The 20,920-nt window shown below is 42.7% G+C and overlaps 1 protein-coding gene across 5 annotated transcripts in view; it reads left to right on the top strand.

Annotated features, from left to right (window-relative positions):
* LOC107382343 (phosphoinositide 3-kinase regulatory subunit 6) overlaps positions 1–20,920 on the top strand; it is a 45,542-nt gene that overhangs the window by 23,212 nt on the left and 1,410 nt on the right. For 4 of the 5 annotated variants that reach the window (XM_054751791.2, XM_070553649.1, XM_070553648.1 and 1 more), the window contains 12 exons: positions 1,127–1,213; positions 6,716–6,953; positions 9,609–9,896; positions 13,481–13,580; positions 13,790–13,912; positions 14,327–14,434; positions 14,529–14,631; positions 16,104–16,162; positions 16,279–16,369; positions 16,445–16,506; positions 18,024–18,133; positions 18,237–20,920. The exon at positions 18,237–20,920 is cut by the window's right edge and continues 1,410 nt beyond it. In XM_054751791.2, coding sequence (XP_054607766.2) covers positions 1,127–1,213; positions 6,716–6,953; positions 9,609–9,896; positions 13,481–13,580; positions 13,790–13,912; positions 14,327–14,434; positions 14,529–14,631; positions 16,104–16,162; positions 16,279–16,369; positions 16,445–16,506; positions 18,024–18,133; positions 18,237–18,393 — 1,526 coding nt within the window. In that variant the 3' untranslated portion in view covers positions 18,394–20,920. The remainder of the gene's footprint in view (positions 1–1,126; positions 1,214–6,715; positions 6,954–9,608; positions 9,897–13,480; positions 13,581–13,789; positions 13,913–14,326; positions 14,435–14,528; positions 14,632–16,103; positions 16,163–16,278; positions 16,370–16,444; positions 16,507–18,023; positions 18,134–18,236) is intronic. The other variant, XM_054751794.2, reaches the window with a different exon arrangement.

Below are 20,920 nucleotides of genomic sequence, written 5' to 3'. Positions count from 1 at the left end.
ATGAATTCTACCGTCTACCAAAACATCCTGAAGGAGAACGTCCGGCCATCTGTTCGTCAACTAAAGCTGAAGCCATCTTGGGTGCTGCAGCAGGACAATGACCAAAAACACCAGCAAATCCACCTCTGAATGGCAACAAAATGAACAACAAAATGAAGACTTTGGAGTGGCCTAGTCAAAGTCCTGACCTGAATCCTATTGAGATGCTATGGCATGACCTTAAAAAGGCGGTTCATGCTAGAAAACCCTCAAATAAAGCTGAATTACAACAATTCTGCAAAGATGAGTGGGCCAAAATTCCTCCAGAGCGCTGTAAAAGACTCGTAGCAAGTTATCGCAAATGCTTGATTGCAGTTATTGCTGCTAAGGGAGGCCCAACCAGTTATGTTCAGGGGGCAATTACTTTTTTCACACAAGGCAATGTAGGTTTGGATTTTGTTCCCTCCCTAAATAATAAAAACCATCATTTCAAAACTGCATTTTGTATTTACTTGTGTTATCTTTGACTAATAGTTAAATGTGTTTGATGATCAGAAACATTTTGTGTGACAAACATGCAAAAGAATAAGAAATCAGGAAGTGGGCAAATAGTTTTTCACACCACAGTAGTTTAGTGTAGGGGACAGGTAAACTCTGGAATCAGCAATTTGTCCGTTTGAGGACAACCCCGGAGAGTTCTAGCCGGATTAAAGCTTGTTCAAGTTGTTCAACTCTGTTCTTTGCAGAGGCAAAATAATCCCAGGATTTTTCTGTTTCAGAAGTCAGAGTTACCAAACCCCGATAAACTCATCTAATGGGTGGTCATAATGTTTTGGCTAATCTGCAGAACCTGTTTTCATACAGTCAGCAGAGTGTTGATGTTTAAGATGGACATGTTTTTGTGGTAAAAGCAAGATCAAACATCTAACCTCGTCCTGCCGTCTGTCCGGTCAGCGGTGGGTATTATTAGCATTAGCATGAGCGGATGTCTGTTTCCTCCTTCTGTTATCATGACAGCGACTCATCCCATGAACCTGATCCCAAACAAAAAGACAACAGGATGGACAATACTGTTCACAACAAGGAAGTTGTGGATGTGGGAGGTTGTTTTGTTTTTGTGACGGTCCTTCCTCCATGTTTACCACAGGACCATTGTGTGGTGGGCCGATGTGTGACTGCCCCCTCCCTAACCCTGAGATGAGCTTCAACCTGTGGACGGAGGATCTGGACATCTGTGAGTGGCTCTAAAAAGATTGATGTTGATTTTATTCACCCAAATGAAATGAGAAATTCAGTCTTTTTTATTCAAGTCCATCGGTATCTTATCAGAGTGAGGATAGTGAGACAAAGGTGACCTTATTAGGCAGCGTGCTGATGATGTGTAGATTTTTAAGTGAGTCTGATGAAGGAGGAGGTTGTGGTGTGGAACCAGAGAACACTGAAGAAAGGAAATCCCACAAAGGTCACCTAAAATAACCAGCAATGACAAAAAAGAATAATTCTAAGGAAATCAGACGTTGTTTTAACCCCTTACGACCTGCCATAGCACAAGTTCGCCAGAACTTATGTTTACATTTTCACATGCTGTGGTGCTATTTCTTTGATTATTTCAACCTGCTATACATCAATACAATCCATGCATTCAAAATTTTAATAATAATAATTATATATATATATATATATATATATATATATATATATATATTGTTATTATTATTATTATTAAAATTTTGAATGCATGGTTTTGGTTTTTTGTTTTGGTTATTTCAACCTGCTATACATCAATACAACCCATGCATTCAAAATTTTAATAATAATAATTATATATATATATATGGTAAACGGCCTGTATTTGATATAGCGCCTTCTAGAGTCCTGGAACCCCCCAAGGCGCTTTACAACACAATCAGTCATTCACCCATTCACACACACGTTCACACACTGGTGGGGATGAGCTACAATGTAGCCACAGCTGCCCTGGGGCGCACTGACAGAGGCGAGGCTGCCGAGCACTGGCGCCACCGGTCCCTCCGACCACCACCGGCAGGCAACGTGGGTTAAGTGTCTTGCCCAAGGACACAACGACAGCGACAGACTGAGCGGGACTCGAACCTGCAACCTTCCGATTACGGGGCGAGCACTTAACTCCTGTGCCACCGTCGCCCCAAGATCAAAGTGATATATATATATATATATATATATATATATATATAATTAAAATTTTGAATGCATGGTTTTGGTTTTTTGTTTTGGTTATTTCAACCTGCTATACATCAATACAACCCATGCATTCAAAATTTTAATAATAATAATTATATATATATATATATATATATATATATATATATATCCATACAGAAATTACAATTTTTTTTATTTTTTTTTTACAGATTTTTTGTTACACAGAATTGCCGCACCTTTATCCCTCAAAGTTGTCTATGAAAAAAAGTTGCACACAATCCTTTCAAACAACAGCAAATTTATTTGAAGTGCTTCCATAAATGAGTTTCTGAGATACACTCATTTATATAAACTAACAAAACAAAAACATAAATAATAATCAGCAGGAGTCTAATAAAATAATGCAGAATATTTGTAGCTAATTTTTCAGTAGTTGACATGCTTTGGGGGATGTGTTTAACCCAAGACATGCAGAATCACACACTCACAGATCTTATGGTAAAAAAAAAAAGAATCTTTATTTTAAAACGGGAACTGAAGGTGCATTGGAAAAGCCCAGTGGAGATCGAGAACGGGAGCACAGCGTCTGAGGAGGGGAGAGCAGATACAGGTGAGTCCAGGAAGGTAAGTCTAAACTTGGTGGGTGGAGAGAATAGATTTACTGGGAGTAGGGGAGCGTAGGAATGAGGGAGGGTAGGTTGGGTGCCGGGGTGAATCCAAGTGGGGTGTCCAGGAGAGGGAGCGAGAGGAGAGCAGGAGAGCGTGCCGGCCGGGAGGAATGGAGAATGGTGAGAGCTGCGTCCGGAAATCCTATGGGGCACAGGTGAGTAATCCAGAGGAGTCGCAGAAGTCCCAAAACGTTCCAAAACCTGGTAACGGTTAAACACAGGGAAAAGATCCAAAGGTTCACAAAAAATCCTATAAACACTAGAGCACAAAATCCAAGAGTCGCAAGAGGGCAGGAAACTACCAAGCTGTAGTAATCATCCGGCGTCGAGGAGTGTTCTCCATCCTCCTTTTGTAGCCAGACCCGCTGATTACAAATCAGCTGCAGCTGGAACCTCCCTCTCCTGAAACACACAACTCAAAGATTGGAAAATGAGAGCAGTACTCACCCCGGCACATGACAGTAGTATATAGTTTTCCTTTTCTCTCACTAATAACAATAATAAAGAATTTTTCATTAATATATACGTGAGGAAACAGAAACTGAAGCAGAAACATCATCCGGCGCTGTAATGGAGTCACCCACTTCGAGGAGGGAGGGTGTGTGGTTTTGCCGGTCCGTGATTCATCAAAACGTTTGTCGTGGTGTGTGAGTGTGATGAGAGTTTCTAGTGGATGTGTAGGATGTGTTTGTCTAAATGTATTATTGCTAAAAAGCACAAGATAAAGCCAAAAAAACTGGGACTACAAAGAACTACAATTCACGGGAAAATGACGCCAAAGCAGGTGATTGGTTGAGTGATAATCATGTGACAGTTCAATGATGACATGTATTCTAGCGTGTGAAGCCCTGTGAGCTGCAGATCAGAACGACACGGCATCTGTGTCTGAAGGAAAACGTTTGTTTTATGTTTTAGCAGAAATACGCAGCGCTCTGGGACATACTGAGTCTGTGAGATAGAAGGGTAACTCCTCCATTTTAAAATGCAAAAATATTTTTGGTCCACCTCATATAGTTTCGGTTCTACAAGCATCTGAACACAGATATGCAAATGGAAGAATACTTTAGGAAACAAACAAATTAATACATTATTTAGTCGGGCAATGCTCCACTGACGGTTCTCCTCACGGGGTGGGTTCTACCATCTTTCAAACGATCTCCACTTGCTACTGGACAACAAACAATGTGACATACTGACTGCAACGGATAACTAAAGAAATTATCTTCGACTTCAGGAAGGGCAGAGCAGACCCGGCCCCACTGTACATTCATGGGAACTGTGTGGAGAGGGTGCACTCCATGAGGTTTCTGGGCGTGTAGATCTCTGACGATCTCTCCTGGACCGCAAATACCACGGCAGTGGTAAAAAAAAGTCCCAGCAGCGTCTCCACTTTCTGAGAGTGCTCAGGAGGAACAACCTGGAGGAGAGGCTGCTGGTGACTTTCTACAGAGCCACCATAGAAAGCATCATAACGTACAGCATAACAGCATGGAACGCAGGGTGCTCAGCTGCAGACAGGAAAGTACTGCAGAGGGTCATCAACACAGCCCAGAAGATCACTGGCTGCCCTCTGTCCAGCCTGGAGGTCATTGCAAACTCTCGGTACCTCAGCAGAGCGAGCAATATCATCAAGGACCAGTCTCACCCCAGCAATCACGTCTTTCAACTATTACCATCAGGTCGACGGTACAGGTCACATAAAACCAGGTCAAACAGATTCAGGGATAGCTTCTTTCCCAGGGCGATCTCTATAGTAAATAAGCATAAAACAATTAAAACTGCTTAGCGACTGTCAATGTCACCGTCAACTATTATGCTGCTATTCTAATGCCATTTTTTTACATGATATGGTGGCTGCTATTCTGTATATAGTGTGCTTTTCGGCATATATTGTACTTACTATTGTTTTGTTTGAGGGGACTTTTATATTTAGAAGTATTATTGTATTGTGCACCAAGGGAGTGGCACGCCAATTTCGTTGTATCCTGTACAATGACAATAAAGGTTATTATTATTATTATTATTATTATTATAAGGCAAAAATACACCCTTTTTCTAAATAAAGGACTTAAATACATCTATCTGCTCATGATTCTAATAAAGCCCAAGTCCTAATAGTCCAAAATTGATGTAAAAGCTGTTTCAAGCGAGCTGTCTCCATCTTGTTCCACTTCGTTGCATCATCCCGCCCACCAGACCAATCTAGGATTGGTAAACTGAGTGCTTTAAGAGCTCAATATATTACCTCTACTTATGACCAATAAGCTGTGATACTCTATATAAATATAGAATATCAACCTGTTTGGTCTTTGTGTGTTTAATCAGAAGATTCTAGGATTCTTTGTTTTATTCAGGGATTGTAAACGCTTCGTCTTGATTCAAGAACGTCAGGTTTGTAAAAGTAAGAATTTATTTCCCAAACAATTAAAACATGACAAGTTAACTAATATTTACTGTGATGGATGAATCTAGATGGAGTAGATGTGATGTATGGTGCCTATGTGTGAATGCGATGTTATCCGAACTTCGGTATCGAGGAAAGCTGAGTTCTGGGTGTAAAAGAATTTGGTTTGCGTTAAGCTATGAAGTTAATTCTTATCAAAAAGCATCAGACGCAGTCACACTGTGTTCCACCTCACCCTTCGGAGACCCTCTTCACGGATCCGGAGGTCATCGAGGTCGGATGACCTCTGGGCACCCAGCTCAGTAGATTGACCACAGCGCCGACTTCTCCAGTCCAGAGATGTCGCCAGGCACACAGGTTGGACGGAACCGTTTGCGTCTAGACTCTTAAGGAGTCGGAACAAAATCAGCTTTGTTCTGCAGGAACCGTTTGCTGTGTCAGCTTTGCAACAACCATGACGGCATGTCAAGGCTGCTTCTTGGTTAAAGAGATTTCGCTACGGACGGCCATTTCCTTAGCTTCTTCTAGAACTCTGTAGAACTGGAACACTGACTCACCGTAAAGTGAGTTTTGTTTTTATATTCTCATGTTAATTTCTTAACAAATCAGAGCGTGCCTTGTTAAGGGATATTACCAAGAATCCCAGAAACACACGCCTTCTTTCAGATACAGAGGTTCTGATTTGTGGGTAAAAAAATATCTATGTGTCACGCGTTAGACTTAACTTTACCTTGTCCTTGACGAACCTTGTGTGAGTGTAGATGGTGATGGCCTTGTCATATCAAAACATTACTGATCCATTTATAAATTCATTTCAAAGATTAATAAAAACATTTCATTTAGTGTTCATATAACATTTGTTCATCAATCAAATTCTTCTTTAATGACTTATTAACCTATACGTTTTAAATGTTCACATTATATTTAAGAGTTCATTCTTTCATTAAGCAACTGATCCAAGCTGAGAGTGTTCACTTTATTCATAGGCATGAAGAGTCCTGTAGAACGATAAGGGAAGCTTGGGGCCTTGAGGGAGGAACATCGTTGTTGACAACACATTATCATGTGTTCAGAGCTGCAGAGAGGCTCTGAACTCCAGCTGATGGGATGAAGGCAGGCAGATTAAAAGCAACACATGAAGACTCCTGTCTCCAAGTCGACCAGATATTGAAGGGTCAAACTGTACTTAAAAACTGACCATTCCTGAACATCATACCAATAAAGCGCCTTGATTGGCCAACAAACCCGATAGAGCGCTGTGATTAGCCCACCAACCACAGCTCTCTATTGGTTTGAAACCCCAATAGAGAGCTGTGATTGGCCAGCCAGAATGCTGCTAGGGGGGCAGTAGAGGTTCCAAACTCTTGCTTTGCAAAGTTTGGTCTGGTTCGCTATAGTTTGGTCTAGTACACCGTGTGTAAACACAGAGGCTGTCTGTGAAAGAGGTGTTGTGATCTGTGTGTTTGTGTTATGTTGGAAACAGGGCGAGAGCTTTTCAAGTGGTTTCGATCCAAACCAGAGACCTTCTCCTGCCTCAGCCAAGATCAGGACGACTTTGAGGACGAGTCTGCCTACAGCCTGACACCAACTGACATCGCCCGCTTCTCTATCCTGTCTAATGACAGTGGTATTGAAAGGGACTTGCCTCCAGGTCCTGATGTTTCTCCATTATCCTCTCAAGACATCCCTATCATAGAAGTACCATGGGAACACCCCAAAAAGTAAATACTCATTTAAAAGTTTATTATCACTAAGAATGAACTGGTGGGCAGTAAGATAATGGACTTGAGCTGAACAAAGCTGGCAATCTTCATAAACCATCTAAGTGAATCTAAGTGAACGTCATTTATGAACTAAAGCTAAAGTGGTGTGTCATGAATGCTAGGTTCTGGACCCAAGGTGCAGTTGAACTCAGAATGTTTCATAAAAACAGAAAACTAAAGTAAACAAGACTGGGAACTGGGATAACTGGTAGCTAAGACAACAGGGAGGCAGCAGGAGGATCTGATAACTGGAATAGTTTTAAGACTGGTGGAAGGCAGGGTTCTAATTACAGGGGAGCTAAGGGGAGCCCAGCTCCCCTGAAAGAGTAACAGGCCACCTATATGACATCCTTCATATAGACTGTCAGCATACCGATGATTCTTTTGATTGGAGAGGATGGAGATGGCTGATTGTTTTTGCGCCCCAGGCAGCTGCGCACGACCACAGCAACATTCTCAAAGTGGCGTTACCAGAAGAAAATAATTAACACGCGATCATTCATGTCCATTCATATTCTCTACTCTCTGTATTTTATTCGCGCCTGACGCGCCGTCACCCGTGCTCCGGTGACTTCACCTCACTGGTGCAGCTGCACAGTGTGCACTCTGCTGTTTTTCCGGTCAGTAGATGCCTTTGATCTGCTTAGTTTAAAAGTAACTCATGAGGTGAAAACAGAGGAGGCCAGGCAGCAGTTTTTCTCGAGGATTGAGAGGAGATGCAGGAAGATCAGAGACAGACAGGACAGGAAAAAAAAAACTAGACAACAAAACAAAGTGTTTGAAAATGCTACTGCATGTTTTTACCTTTATAAAGCAATCATTTATAAGCATGTAATATTTATATATATGATACAATTCAGATCACCTTCAAAACGCAGTCCCACCCCCAGGGCCATATCAAGGCATTTTGGGGGCCAAAGCAAAATAGACTTTGCTGAGTTGGTCAAACGGGCCATTTACCAGGCGGAGTACTTGAACAAGGGTAGGCACTGCTAAAGGCCCAGTAGAGTCGCTGAGTCTTCTAGAAAAATTGCATTTATTGCACAAATGCTGTTTGAATGCTGGATAGCTGAAACTGTAAGCTGAAGCTGCTGAACTGAAGCTGAAACAAAGCAAAACTGTCAAAATGAGCTGAATGTCTTTAAAGATGTAGAAGGAAAACGCACCAACAAGCAAATAAAGCACAAAAAGTAAGTGAAGAATAGAGAAAAAATAATGCTAAATAGCAAAAAAACTTAAATCTGTGAACATTGTATATAAATCTGGACAGCTTAAATGTGTAAACACCTGTTATTTCAGTTTGCCAAGTTTAACAGTTTAATCTTTACATTTAGCTGAACTGTGAAATTAGCAGTTTATGCTAAATTTGGTAACTGATTGCTGAAGTTGTTGAATAGCTGAAGTAAGCTGAAACTAAGCTAAACTGTCAAAATTAGCTGAATGTAGTGAAAGATGTGAAAGCAAAAAGCACAAAGAAGCAAAAAAAAGCACAAAAAGTAAGTGAAGAATCAAGAAAACTAATCCTAAATAGCCGAAAACTCAAATCTGTGAGCACTGTTTAAAAAAATTGGACAGCTAAAATGTCTAAACACCTGTTATTTCAGTAGGACTAGTTAACAGTTTAATTTTTACATTTAGCTGAACTGTGAAATTAGCATCATATGCTGAATTCAGAAACTAATTGCTGAAGCTGAAGAAGAGTTTGTTGTGAAGCAGAATGGAGCACCCAGTTTTAAAATCAGCGTTATTTAAGTCCCAGCACTAAAATAATGCAGCAGAATTCCCCTCACAACCACGTAATTCACGGGGCTTTGTTGTGTCACAGGATCTGGTCATTGAACGCTACTTTTTACATCACACAGCAGCTTTCCCTGTCTTCCAAAAAGATTAAATTGCATTACTTCGACAGAATAAAACTTTTAATGTTACCGTGGACGCTTTTTGGTGTTGATCAGGGACATCACTCATTGTCGAAGCAGTTGGGGTATACTGTCATCTGTGCAAAGTCTTGAAAGAGCTGATTTTGCATAGAAAACCACCGAGAGGACCTGGCCATCGGATCTCCCAGTCTATTTGTCCTTCCCAGTAAATACCCTGAAGTTCCGACACCTTTAGTTTCTCACACAATCCGCCCCAGCATCTCTATCAGGTTGAGGCTTTGAAAGTGCCTAATTACACCCTCTTTATTTGGGTGCATTGCTGATTGCTGGTGTGTTTTATAGCATGGATTTGCCTCCTTTGGCCTCCAGAGCAGTAAACAATCCAAAAGTTTGGTTAAAAGAAAATGTTTGCACCTTTTGGTGGATTCTGTCCCCAGCAGCTTGGTTTTGGTTTATGTAAACTTAGCTTTTGCCATTTCTTTCTTCTCCTTTCTTCTCCATGAGATATCTGGTCTGTCCTAACCCTTTCCCACTTTCCTGACTCGCTCCAGCTGCAAATGACAGTAACGTTTTATTTTTCGGTCAGCTGAAACTTTTCTTAACCGGCCCAGCTCCACCCAACTGTCCTATCAGAAATAATCCCATTTTCTCCCAACTGAGGTTGTCCAAGGAGCTTTCTGTTAGAGGCAGGTTGTTCACAGTTCTTTTTAAACAAACCTCTTCTTTTTCACAGTGAACAAGAATCGAGGCTGCTGCGACGAAAGTGCATTAAGCTAAAGCCGACTCAAAAGGACAACCTCGCTCTGATCCAAGACTCTCTGGACGACCAAGCAAACCTCGCAGCAGTCGCAGGAAATGGAGCGAAGGGAGGAAGGAGGGGGTCCACCCTTCAGAGACTGTCGGGAGTCAGCATGATTCAGAACCACTTCTCCAAGCAGCAGAGATACTTTACTGCCAGGATTGTGGTCATGGGGGATGACAGGGTGGTGGGCCGCCTGGCAAAGGCCTACTACCAGTACAGGTAAGGCCCTGTGTAATAAAGACCGCATGTGCTACCTTATTGAAGGTAGATAATGGAATGTAGGTAGTGAGCTTCAGTGATTTTTGCAGCTCATTCCAGTCGTTGGAAGCAGCGAACTGGAATGAGGAGCGGCCAAAGGAGGTGCAAGCTTTGGTAATGACCGTAGATTAAGTTACTGGAACGTAAACTGCGCTGGTTGTTGGAAGTGATGAGTAACGAGCGGGAATGGAGTGATGATCAGTTAACGAGTGTGATCACAATTATGAGTAGTGAAAGGGGCACCAGTGACAAATTGGATTCTGAGAGATAAATGCCATTGAGTTTATGAAGAAGGATTTAGGAAGCAGTCCTGTAAATGATGTCACCGTAATCTAAGATGGGAAGGATTGTCATTTTGACCAAGCTTTGTTTTGCAGAATGAGTAAAGGATGACCTTTTTCTATAGAAACCCAATTCTTGACTTGACTTTAGAAAGTAATCAATTAATGTGATTTTCAAATGAAAGTGTGGTGTCAAGCCAGATACCCAAATACGTATAAGAACTGATAAGTTGTAGTTCTGCACCATCCAGGGAAGCAATACTAGGGTGGAAAGTTGATTGTGGTAAGTTACAGTTGAAGATCATAAACTTTGTTTTACTTGTGTTTAAATGAAGATGAAGGTTGGAGAAGGCATGTTGAAGACAATTAAAGTTGTGCTGCAATGAGGACAAAGCTGCATTCAAGGAAGAACTGCATGTATATAAAATGGTGTTATCTGCGTATATGAGAACTGTCAACAGTAGCGATGGGTACCGAATTCGGTACTTTTTAAGGTACCAACTGAATTCCACAGTACCGACTGAGCACCGATTCACGTCTTTTGAAGCAATGCCTTATTTCGGTACCCGTCCTTCATAACGAGAACTTGCCTGCCTAGACAGCTGCGCATGCGCAAGAGCGTTATTTGGTCAGTCGCTGCGAGCGTCATATAAACAGAGCATCATGGTAGAAAGAACGCACGCTAAAGCTTGGGTCCACTTCACTAAATGTGATGATGAAACCAGCGACAACGATCTAAGTGAGACATCCTCATCTTAATCTGCTCCGGTAGGTAAATAAAATGTTTAAGATAAAGTTAGCTTGATATGTTAGCTTCCGTTTCACTAATGGTGCGTTCGCTTTCTCCTCGGAACTCCGAATTTCTGACTAGAAGAACATGAACGCGCTCTAAAGTTTGGCTTCACTTTACTAAATGCGACGGGTGATTGGGTGAAGATGAAACCAGTGACAACAATCTAAGTGTGAGGCATCATCGTTTTAATCTGCTCCAGCAGTTAAATAAACTGTTTAAGATAACGTTAGCTTGGTATGTTAGCTTCCATTGCCACCATTGTTATCAGCTAATGGTGCGTTCGCTTTCTCCTCGGAAATTCTAACTTCCCAGTAGGAAAAATCAAATGATAAAAGACGGCAAAAGGAATGAAGATACACAGTAAATTTAGTTCACAGTAAAGATGTTTGCTTCAGTTTAATTATCAGCTTATAAAACTACAAGAACGATGTTAAAATACAAACAGTTGAATGTTATTTATCGTGATATTTATCAAATATGGTTATAAATTGAGAAAAATATATATTTAATTATAAAAAAGAATTAAAATATTAAACACTCAAAAGTATCGAATGTTGGTACCGTTAAGTACCGGTATCGATTCCTAGGTACCGGGAATTAGTACCGAATCGATTCAAATGTCAAAGGTACCCATCCCTAGTCAACAGTGTCAACAATGTTATTAATATAGATTTCGAATAAGGTTAGGCCCAGTATCAACCCTTGAGGAACGCCCATAGATAGAGGTAGAGGAATAGAATGGTAACCCTCTGTTCTCACTGTTGCATATAAGATTTAAGATATATGCTTCCAAAAGTGTATGGCAGCTCTTTCCTCTTGAAGGAAGGATTTGATGTTTGCTGAACTTACAGCCATTTTTCCTCTGCTTTTCTATGTATTTGGTTCAATTATTTCAATTTGGTGATGCACATTTGTAGTCCTGGACTTATTTTCACACAATGAAAACCATGGCGGATAACAAAAGGGATGAGAAAATAAGTGTTTGTAGCCCCATTGATGCATTAATTTTTTTGTTCTTCCGTTTACCCATGGTCTGGAAAAAGATGGGTGTGAGTTAGTCTCCTTATGTTTTTGTTTTGGTGAAACTTTAAAACAAAACACTTGATGTGACCAAATCTGGCCCAACCTGCTAGCATTTGGAGTTTTTTTTAGTTAAAGCTGTTGAAGCAAATCTGCAAACAAGCTAGGTTTTGAACGCAAACACGGTCACGGAACACTCATCCCTTTGTTAACTCGTTCACTGCAAGCCCTCTCCTGATTGCTAACGGACTTCGCTGCCAGCGTTTCTCACCGTTTTTACTGTTTTTTTAAGAGTCACAGAACGTTGCGCGCTAGGATGATGTCGATGCCAAAACAACCAAAACAACGCAGAGACTCACCTCTTACATCAGGAAGAATCCGTGTGTTTGGAGCGTTATCCGTTCTTTCATAATCCGTTGTTGAATTGTGATCGGCAGACGCTTTTCCGGTTCGCGCCTCACTTTTTTTACAGGAACGGCCCAAAACGATCTCCTAATACATGGATGGTCTGCTTCCTGATCATGTGACGTGTGACGTATGCGGATGAAGATGGGCTTCAGGACTGAGATGTTTGTTCTCTCAGCACGGGGGCTCGTTCTGATGCTCGAACAGTAAAAAAAATGCAAATGACGATTTTAGTCGTCATTGGCAGTGAACGAGTTAAGAGGCAAAAAAGATGTTTTAAGTTAATTTGTTTTCCAAAGCCGTTGCAGTTTTAACGGCATTTTTATGATCGCCAATGTTCATTGACTCCAAAAGTTCCATCATTTGTAGATGTTTGCATGGAAAGTCTTTTCTGAAACATAATAATACTCGGAAACATTTGGCCCACACATACACACACACACACACGCACATACGCACGCACACACACACACACACGCACGCACGCGCACACACGCACACACACACACAAACACGTACACACACTCACGCACTCACACACACGCACGCACACACACACACACACGCACGCACGCGCACACACGCACATACGCACGCACACACAAACACGTACACACACTCACGCACTCACACACACGCACGCACGCACACACACACACATACACACACACACGCACGCACACACACACACACACACATGCACGCACACACAAACGCACACACACACACACACACGCACGCACACACACGCACGCACGCGCACACACACACACACGCACGCACACACACACACACGCACACATGCACACACACACACACAAAAGGAACGTGGGAAACATTTTTACTCACATGTAGTCTGTCGACGGTGAGCGATAAACGTTCTTTGCATCAGGTCCAGTCCCTTTGGTAAAGTGACCTCACGCACATAAAACCTCAACCAAACTTTCAAATTCAGATTTGTGAACTAAACATATTTTGTGTAATTAAAGTCTTTGAAGCTACAAATGTTTGGAGCCTTTCACAGACTTGTGGTGTTGCCTTTGCAGGAAAAGAGAAGCACGGCGGCTCTGTCTTACAATGAAAATCAACCTCCAGTTTTACTACATTCCAGTTTGTGCAGCTCCCGCTCCTTCCTCCTCTGCCAAGGTGAGGCGGCTCCCTCCTGTCAACACAGTGCCACTACCTGAGAGTCAACAAACACACAGTTAATCTCAGTAACATGAGAATGAAGACGAGAAAGGGGTTTTTGTGGGTGAAACTGACTCTTTTTTTATTTCCTGTAATTCCTAAGACCACAGGGATCTTCAGAACGTCTACACCACAGCTAAACGGACGTTTATGTTCCTCGTTTGTAGGTGAACCTCTGCCAGCCCAAGGGGAATCCCTGCACTCTTGGTTCCTACCTGAGCAACGTGGACCCGTGGTACAGCTGTAACATCAGCAGTATGGGCAGCACCATTCACGGACTAGCTAAAATGGTACCACACCATTTCTGAAATCTGTTAAAAGTTTCGTTTACAGACTGAGACAGACACGTAAGTCTAAAGACAGGTGCATTGGGCAAGTGGTCACCGTTGCTTCAGCACCACTGCGTCGCTGCTCAGCCAACATGGCTGCTGCGTTTTGCATGAGCTGAAACACAGGAAGTTGCATAAGATTGTGAGAGAATACAGATGTGTCGAGTTCACCAAAAGCACAACCACATGGAACAGCTCTGACCGTGTCTTCAGTCAGAGTCATGCAGCTAGAGTCAGCTGAGTGTTGGTCTATTAAAGTAAAACATGAAGAAGAAGTCATGTTTGTCTTTTTGACAGCTAGGAGCGCCAGAGGAGCTGGCAGAGGCGCTACATCTTTGTCCAGTGAAGGCTCATTTCAGTTTCCCTTTGTTTTAGCAGCAGGTGAACCCTGCCAGCTCTAAAGACCCCTTCATCTCTGATGTCATCGCCTACTACGTCCGCAGCGGCCAGCAGCCCGTCTTCTTCACCATCTATTCTGTTAAGGTAGCATCAGACATCATACAGTGGCGTTCGCCAGCGTGCCGTCTGGTTAAATCACCGGTTCCATTGTTTTATTTACTTTTCCTGTTTTTCTAAGATTACATTCACCAACCCTACGAAGGATCCGGTGGACGACGTGTTCCTGACACACCTGGAGTTTGAGTTTCCAGAATTCAGACAGATCTCATCTTCAGTTAGGGGTGAAATAATAATAATAATAATAATAAATAATAATAAAATCGTGTGCCTCTTACACTAAGAACTAGTCCACATGTAGCCATTTTTTTAAACGAATATCCGCCCCTCCAAAAACTTGCGTCCACACCACCTCGTTTTAAAATAAACTCTGTCCACACGTACCGGATAAATACGTTGTTAAGGACATGCCAGACCTGTAGGCGGCATTACCTCCCCCGTTCTTAACCTCATCCTTCGTCTGTGGTCTTCCGCAAGGAGCAGTAATTCCGCTTGCAAAATCAAACAAGCAGAAAGCGCTTGGACAATTGATAAAGCGAGCGCAGCTCTGAGGGCATCCATGCTGTCGGCTAGTGTAAACACCGGTCACACACGTGATGTCAGCATTTCTTTGTCGTGGAAAGTGACGTTGCGGACCTTAAAACTCCGGTTTTGTCTGTCCACACGCAGACACCCAAAACGGAGAAAACGCAGATCTTCACTTTGGCCGGAGCTTTTAAAAAGATCCGTTTTCGTGTGAAAAAACTCCGTTATCGTGTGGATGACAGGCCAAAACGTAGAAAAATATCTACGTTTTGGCAGATCCCCGGCTACGTGTGGACAGGGCCTGAATCTGCTTTTCTGAGTGTTCATAACAATACTTGATGGCCCATTTTGTCCTAATCACTAGTTTAACACTAGAGATGGTCCTATACAGGGGCGTGTCCAGGGAGTGGCCTGGGGTGGCACATGCCACCCTTAGAATCTGATTGGCCACCCCAGGTGCCACCACACTAGATTCCAGTTTAAATTGACCTTACATTGTCAACAAAAGGCTTAGGTCGTTAACTCCAAAATAGTGTGTGGTTGCATGCACCTTTCAACTTGTTTTCCAGCCCAGGCCTGTAGTATTAATATTAATATATTTTCATATTCACATACATAATATTTAGTGTCCCACTCAACTCCAGTTGGTGGCAGTAATGCAACAAGAAGTGACTTGCTAACCACCACAAAACTGGAAGAGGAAAAAAAAGGTTATTGTGCAATGTGAAACTCAAAAATTCACTAGAAAGTAAATAAATAAATAAACGATTTGTGTAAATAAATAAAAAAGCATAAACATTGGTGCCACCCATGAATAAACAAGTGCCCCACATGGGCCACCCCATTTTAAAAGTCCTGGACACGGCTCTGGTCCTATAAGGTACACATATGCGTGTAAACACACACACACACACACACACACACACACACACACTTCAGCCCAGTTGTACCTATCGGACCGATACCAGTATGTTAAAAAACTGACTGACAGCCAATGCTGAAGCAGATATGTGAGTGGGAAATAAATGAAGCCAAAAGTATTTTGCGCGCACACTTCCTGCTTCATCCGACAAAGCCAGCTGCACCAAAACACCATCCTCCCTCTTTTTTTTTTTTTTTTATTTGTTGGCGTACATCCATGTCTGACATCATCCCTCAAACTCTCAAACAGATAGAAGGAAGAGCTGCGGGGAAATCTGTGGAGCTGTCGTCTCTATGAATTACAAAAAGGTGAATGACCTTTTATCCCGTTGTGAGTCTCCTTTTAGGATTCTGAAAGTGTCACCAAATGCCTGATCACATCCTAAATAAGTGTCCAGACTGATGCTTTTACTTCCTGTGTCCAGGTGATGTTGAGTGGTCGAGACGTGGACGTCGGAATGTCGGTCAGAACGTCGGGTGCTCAGATCGCAGCCATCCCTTCCAGCGAGGCAGAAGGTTTCGTGTTGGCTTTATTCCGCACAGTTCTGCCATCTTTAAAGTGTTTGACGCCTCTCATCTGTTATCTAACAGACTTGAACTGTTTGACTCTGACTATGAATGAAGCTCCCACAAAGACAAAGAGCCAGAATGCGGTGAGTCGATTACAGAGCACTCGAAAAACCGTTTGTTCCGTGTTTTAAAAAGTATTACAGGTTTCACTTTAAAGGTACGTTGGGTAAGAATTTTACTGTGAAATAATTCAAAAACAGCCTAATGTCTCAGTCGTGTTGGAAGGAAGGTTGTATTAAACAGATTTCCTTCTCATCCCGTTGAGGGTTGCCAGTTTTTCTTACTATTGTTGTTTCATATCATGTTTGAGCCTGTGGGGTTGCCAAGTCTGCACCCGTATTTGTAATTCAACACCAGCCGGCGAAAAGTAGCAGAGTTGTGGAACACATATTTGGCCTGATGATTACTGGATTTCTTCTGATTGGAATGGGAGGATATCTGGTTTTCCGAAAAATTGGGAAGACGGGAGCGATTGGAGGGCGACCTGCACCCATGGACAGCACGGTCCGGGTGGAGACCTCACAGACTGGGACGTTACTCGAGGTGAATCGTAAGCTGGACAATGTCTTAGCTGCGTTACCGGTGTTAGTGCGCAAAATGGATGTCATCTCGGAGAGGGTCACCGGACGGTGTGGAGATGTTTAATAACCCGAATTGGTTTCACTGAAGGACTGGAATGACCAGTTACAGACTGAAGGCAGAGGGGAAAATTATCTCTGCCTGACCCAAACACAGTCTTGTTATCCTAATCTGACGCCAAGGCAGCCTTGAAGCTGCAAATAATCATCCCCCACAAAGGAAGGAATGCAGACAGATGCTGTGAACCCCCCCCCCCCCCCCCCCCCCCAGATTGTGGACTTCACAGCGAGGCCGTCAACCTGCAGGATTGTGCTCTATGCTCCTCCCAAGATCTCTCTCCCTGCTGTGGATACAGCTGGCTGAGCGCAGCACACATGGCAGCTGGCCCTGGAAAAACAGGATCCCAGCCCCCCCCCCCCCCCCCCCAACGGAGTCTCATGTTGTGAATGTTGAAGTTCGTGCTTATATGTTTGAGGTGTTTTTTTGCATAGTACAGCTACGCCCTGTCGGGAGTAACTCTGGTATGCCTTTTTTGTCCCTCCCCCAACCTATCCTCATGTAATTCCTTGTCATCTATTAAGGTAGCACGACTCGTGTTGCGAATGACCGCAGTCACCAATTCTTGTCATGTGTCTTGCCCATGTACGTCTGATCGCTGAATTGTGTGTACTGAAACTCAATTTCGTTTCTCTGTATGTCTTGCACATGTGGTAGAAATGACTATAAATGACTTTGATTTGACATGCTAGTCATTAAAAGGAGCGACCCAGAGGTATTTCCTGCCTCTAAGAGGCCACGGCATCCTTTTGCTTAACTCTACATCGGGCGAAGAAGGCTAGAGCCTAACGTTACACCGAAGTAGGCTACAAGACCTGAAAAGCCACACATAGTGTCCTGTTACAAAAAAATCAACTACAGAGCAAGGTCTAAAGCTCTGCAGGCCTCAGATTTGATTGAAAAACTTGAAACTGTAGTCAGGAGGTTTAAGCAACAATTATCTGTTGTTTCGGGGACTTGGCAGGAATCGAGCATCCGGACCAGCAGCATTAAGATTCGCACCTTGGAGGAGACACGATCTTTCATTCTGACTCTAGACAGAGACAGCCGACGGGCCTACAAAAATGTTCAGAGGTAACCCCACTGGTCATTAGATTTGAATGTGTCGATGATATTTGACTCTGGTTCTTGTTTTTCCAAGTTGTATCAGTAACCTCACCCTGTATGCTTCTTTTAGCATCGAGATCTCCCCCTGCCTGGATCCAGGATACTGCATTCAGAAAACTATCAGGTCCAAATTCAGCTTGGGAGACAATAAAGACGCTGGACTCAGCAAGTACATGAGCAAAACTCTTCCTTTGCCCATTAATACATTCGCTGGGATCATCAACTGATGAGGAAGTACCTCCGACACACGGAGGCCCTGTCCACACGTAGCCGGGGATCTGCCAAAACGTAGATGTTTTTCTACGTTTTGGCCTGTCATCCACACGAAAACGATCTTTTTAAAAACTCTGGCCAAAGTGAAGATCTGCGTTTTCTCCGTTTTGGGTGTTTGCGTGTGGACGGACAAAACCGGAGTTTTAAGGTCCGCAACGTCACTTTCCACGACAAAAAAAATGCTGACATCACGTGTGCGACCTGTGTTTACACTAGCTCAGTGGTTCCCAAATAGGGCTGCAACAACGAATCGATGAATTCGATGAAAATCGATTACTAAAAGCGTTGGCAACGAATTGCGTCATCGATTCGTTGTGTCGCACAACTCTTCCAAAAGCCCCCCCCCCCCTTCCCGCCCACCGTTGCGCGCAGACCAGAGCAAGTCAGATCAGCGCGAGGGAGAGCCGCAGATCAGCGCGAGGGAGAGCGGCAGATCAGCGCGAGGGAGAGCCGGCAGACTTGCGCTGCTGCGAACCGGTTCCGCATTGTTGCACAGCGATCCAGGCAGCTGCTTCCAGCGCACGGTCCATTCTCAAAGTGGCGCAACCAAAAAACTATAATTAGCACACGATCGTTCTTGTCTGCACATGTTCTCTATTTTCTGTCTTATTTGTGCCTGAAGCGCTCTGCTGCGGAGCTCATCACCTGTGCTGTGGTGATTTCACCTCACGCAGCATCGAAAACGCGCTCTCCGCTTTGCGGTCAGGAGATCTCTTTGATCTGCTCAAAAGTAACTGATGAGGTGAAAAAGTAAGAATCCAGGCAACAGATTTTCTGGAGAATTAAGAGGAGACGCAGGAAGATGAGAGACAGACAGGACAGGAAAATAGTTCAATAAAAACAAGAAAACAAAAAGTAAAATGTAGGTAGATTTATCTCCACTACACGTTTTTACCAGTAAAAAACAATAAGTTATACACATGTCATAGTTATACATCTGATACAATTCAGATCACCTTCAAAACTCAGTCACACACCCAGGGCCGTTTCAAGACATTTTGGGGGCCAAGGCAAAATGTCCCCCCCCCCCCCCCCCCATAACTGGGCTCCCCAGAAGCCTCTGTGTAATTCATGCCCTCTCCAGGAGTATTAGTTATATGGTGTTTGTAAAAGCCCCTCAGACATTACTGACATGTTCTAATATATCAGATGAAAAACTAAATTATCAGACATGCTGTCTCATCAGCTTCTTTTATAAACTTGCAAAAAGTAACAAAACCATTTGAAAGCCACTATTTGTGGATTCTCTGAAAGTTTCCATGGAGTGTGTGACAACTTATTTTATCATTGATCCTATCGTCTAATCTCACAGCTGAAACAAGCATCCTTAATAATCTGTGCACAGGAAGCTTACCGATGCTGTAGTAAAACAAAAGGTATAATAATTTATTATTAATAAAACCTTGTTGCAGCACTAAAGCATAAAAATGAGATTTTGCATTAAATATGCAAAATATTTACATATGAATTGTTTTAGAGCCCTTTTATTGGCAGAATCTGATATTAATTTAGTTCTTACAAAAAATGGGTCCCAACATGGTTTGTGTGGTGTTGCCATAGTGTGACATCATAGGCACAGATCCCCTGTCCTCTTGTTTGGAAATGGAAATATGATCACCCTACATTAAACAAACTGTCCACCCGGGCTTTTGCACTGCACAGAGAAGCTTCGCTGCCTACAACTGAACGTCAGTTGAGAGTCAGTCTCATGCAGACTGACCAATGAAGAGGTTTTAGGTCACAGATAGATGTAGCTTAGGGTCTCTGTCTATACACCTTATAAGACAATTTAGGTGATGGCATGTTGTTTTTCTGCTATTGAACTGTTTTCTAATAATGTTGTGTTAAATAAAGTGAAGGAAGGAGAGAAATAACGTTTCCCTAGCAGTTTTTAAAAATTTCCCCATGTAATCCGATTAATCGATTAATCGTGTCGAGACCCCATCCGATTAATCGATTATCCAAATAATCGTTTGTTGCAGCCCTATTCCCAAACTTATTTAGCCGCGCACCCCCTTCTATGTCCCGACCATATATATATATATATATCAGATGTCAAGCTAAACAGACAGGGTTAAAAAAATTCCCCATCACTTTCATTTTTTAAATAGTAATTAATAAACATTCGATACCATTACAATTTCCTTTGATTTCATTTTAAATAAATATTTAGAGTGCCCAGGTAGCACATAAACAATGCAGTTTAACGGTTTTCTCAAAGTAGGAACGTTTAACCTGTGCGGCCAGAGCGCTCTCCTTCCTTCTGCTCTGCGTAAACCTGAACTGATCACCTACTTGTGCGTAATCAAATGTCAATAGGGGACAAGATATAGCCATGATGTTCACTTTTACCTCAGACCGACTTATTGCTGTTTTATGGTGTGGCTGAATCTGCGATCCGCTGCCACGCGGACTGGAATGACAAATGCTGCAGTAACATGAGATGTGGTCAGGTTCATGAGGAGTCACTGGCTGGAGCGG

Source organism: Nothobranchius furzeri, chromosome 7, assembly GCF_043380555.1.
Source record: "Nothobranchius furzeri strain GRZ-AD chromosome 7, NfurGRZ-RIMD1, whole genome shotgun sequence".
Classification (NCBI taxonomy): domain Eukaryota; kingdom Metazoa; phylum Chordata; class Actinopteri; order Cyprinodontiformes; family Nothobranchiidae; genus Nothobranchius; species Nothobranchius furzeri.
This window is presented reverse-complemented; position numbering and strand designations above follow the sequence as displayed.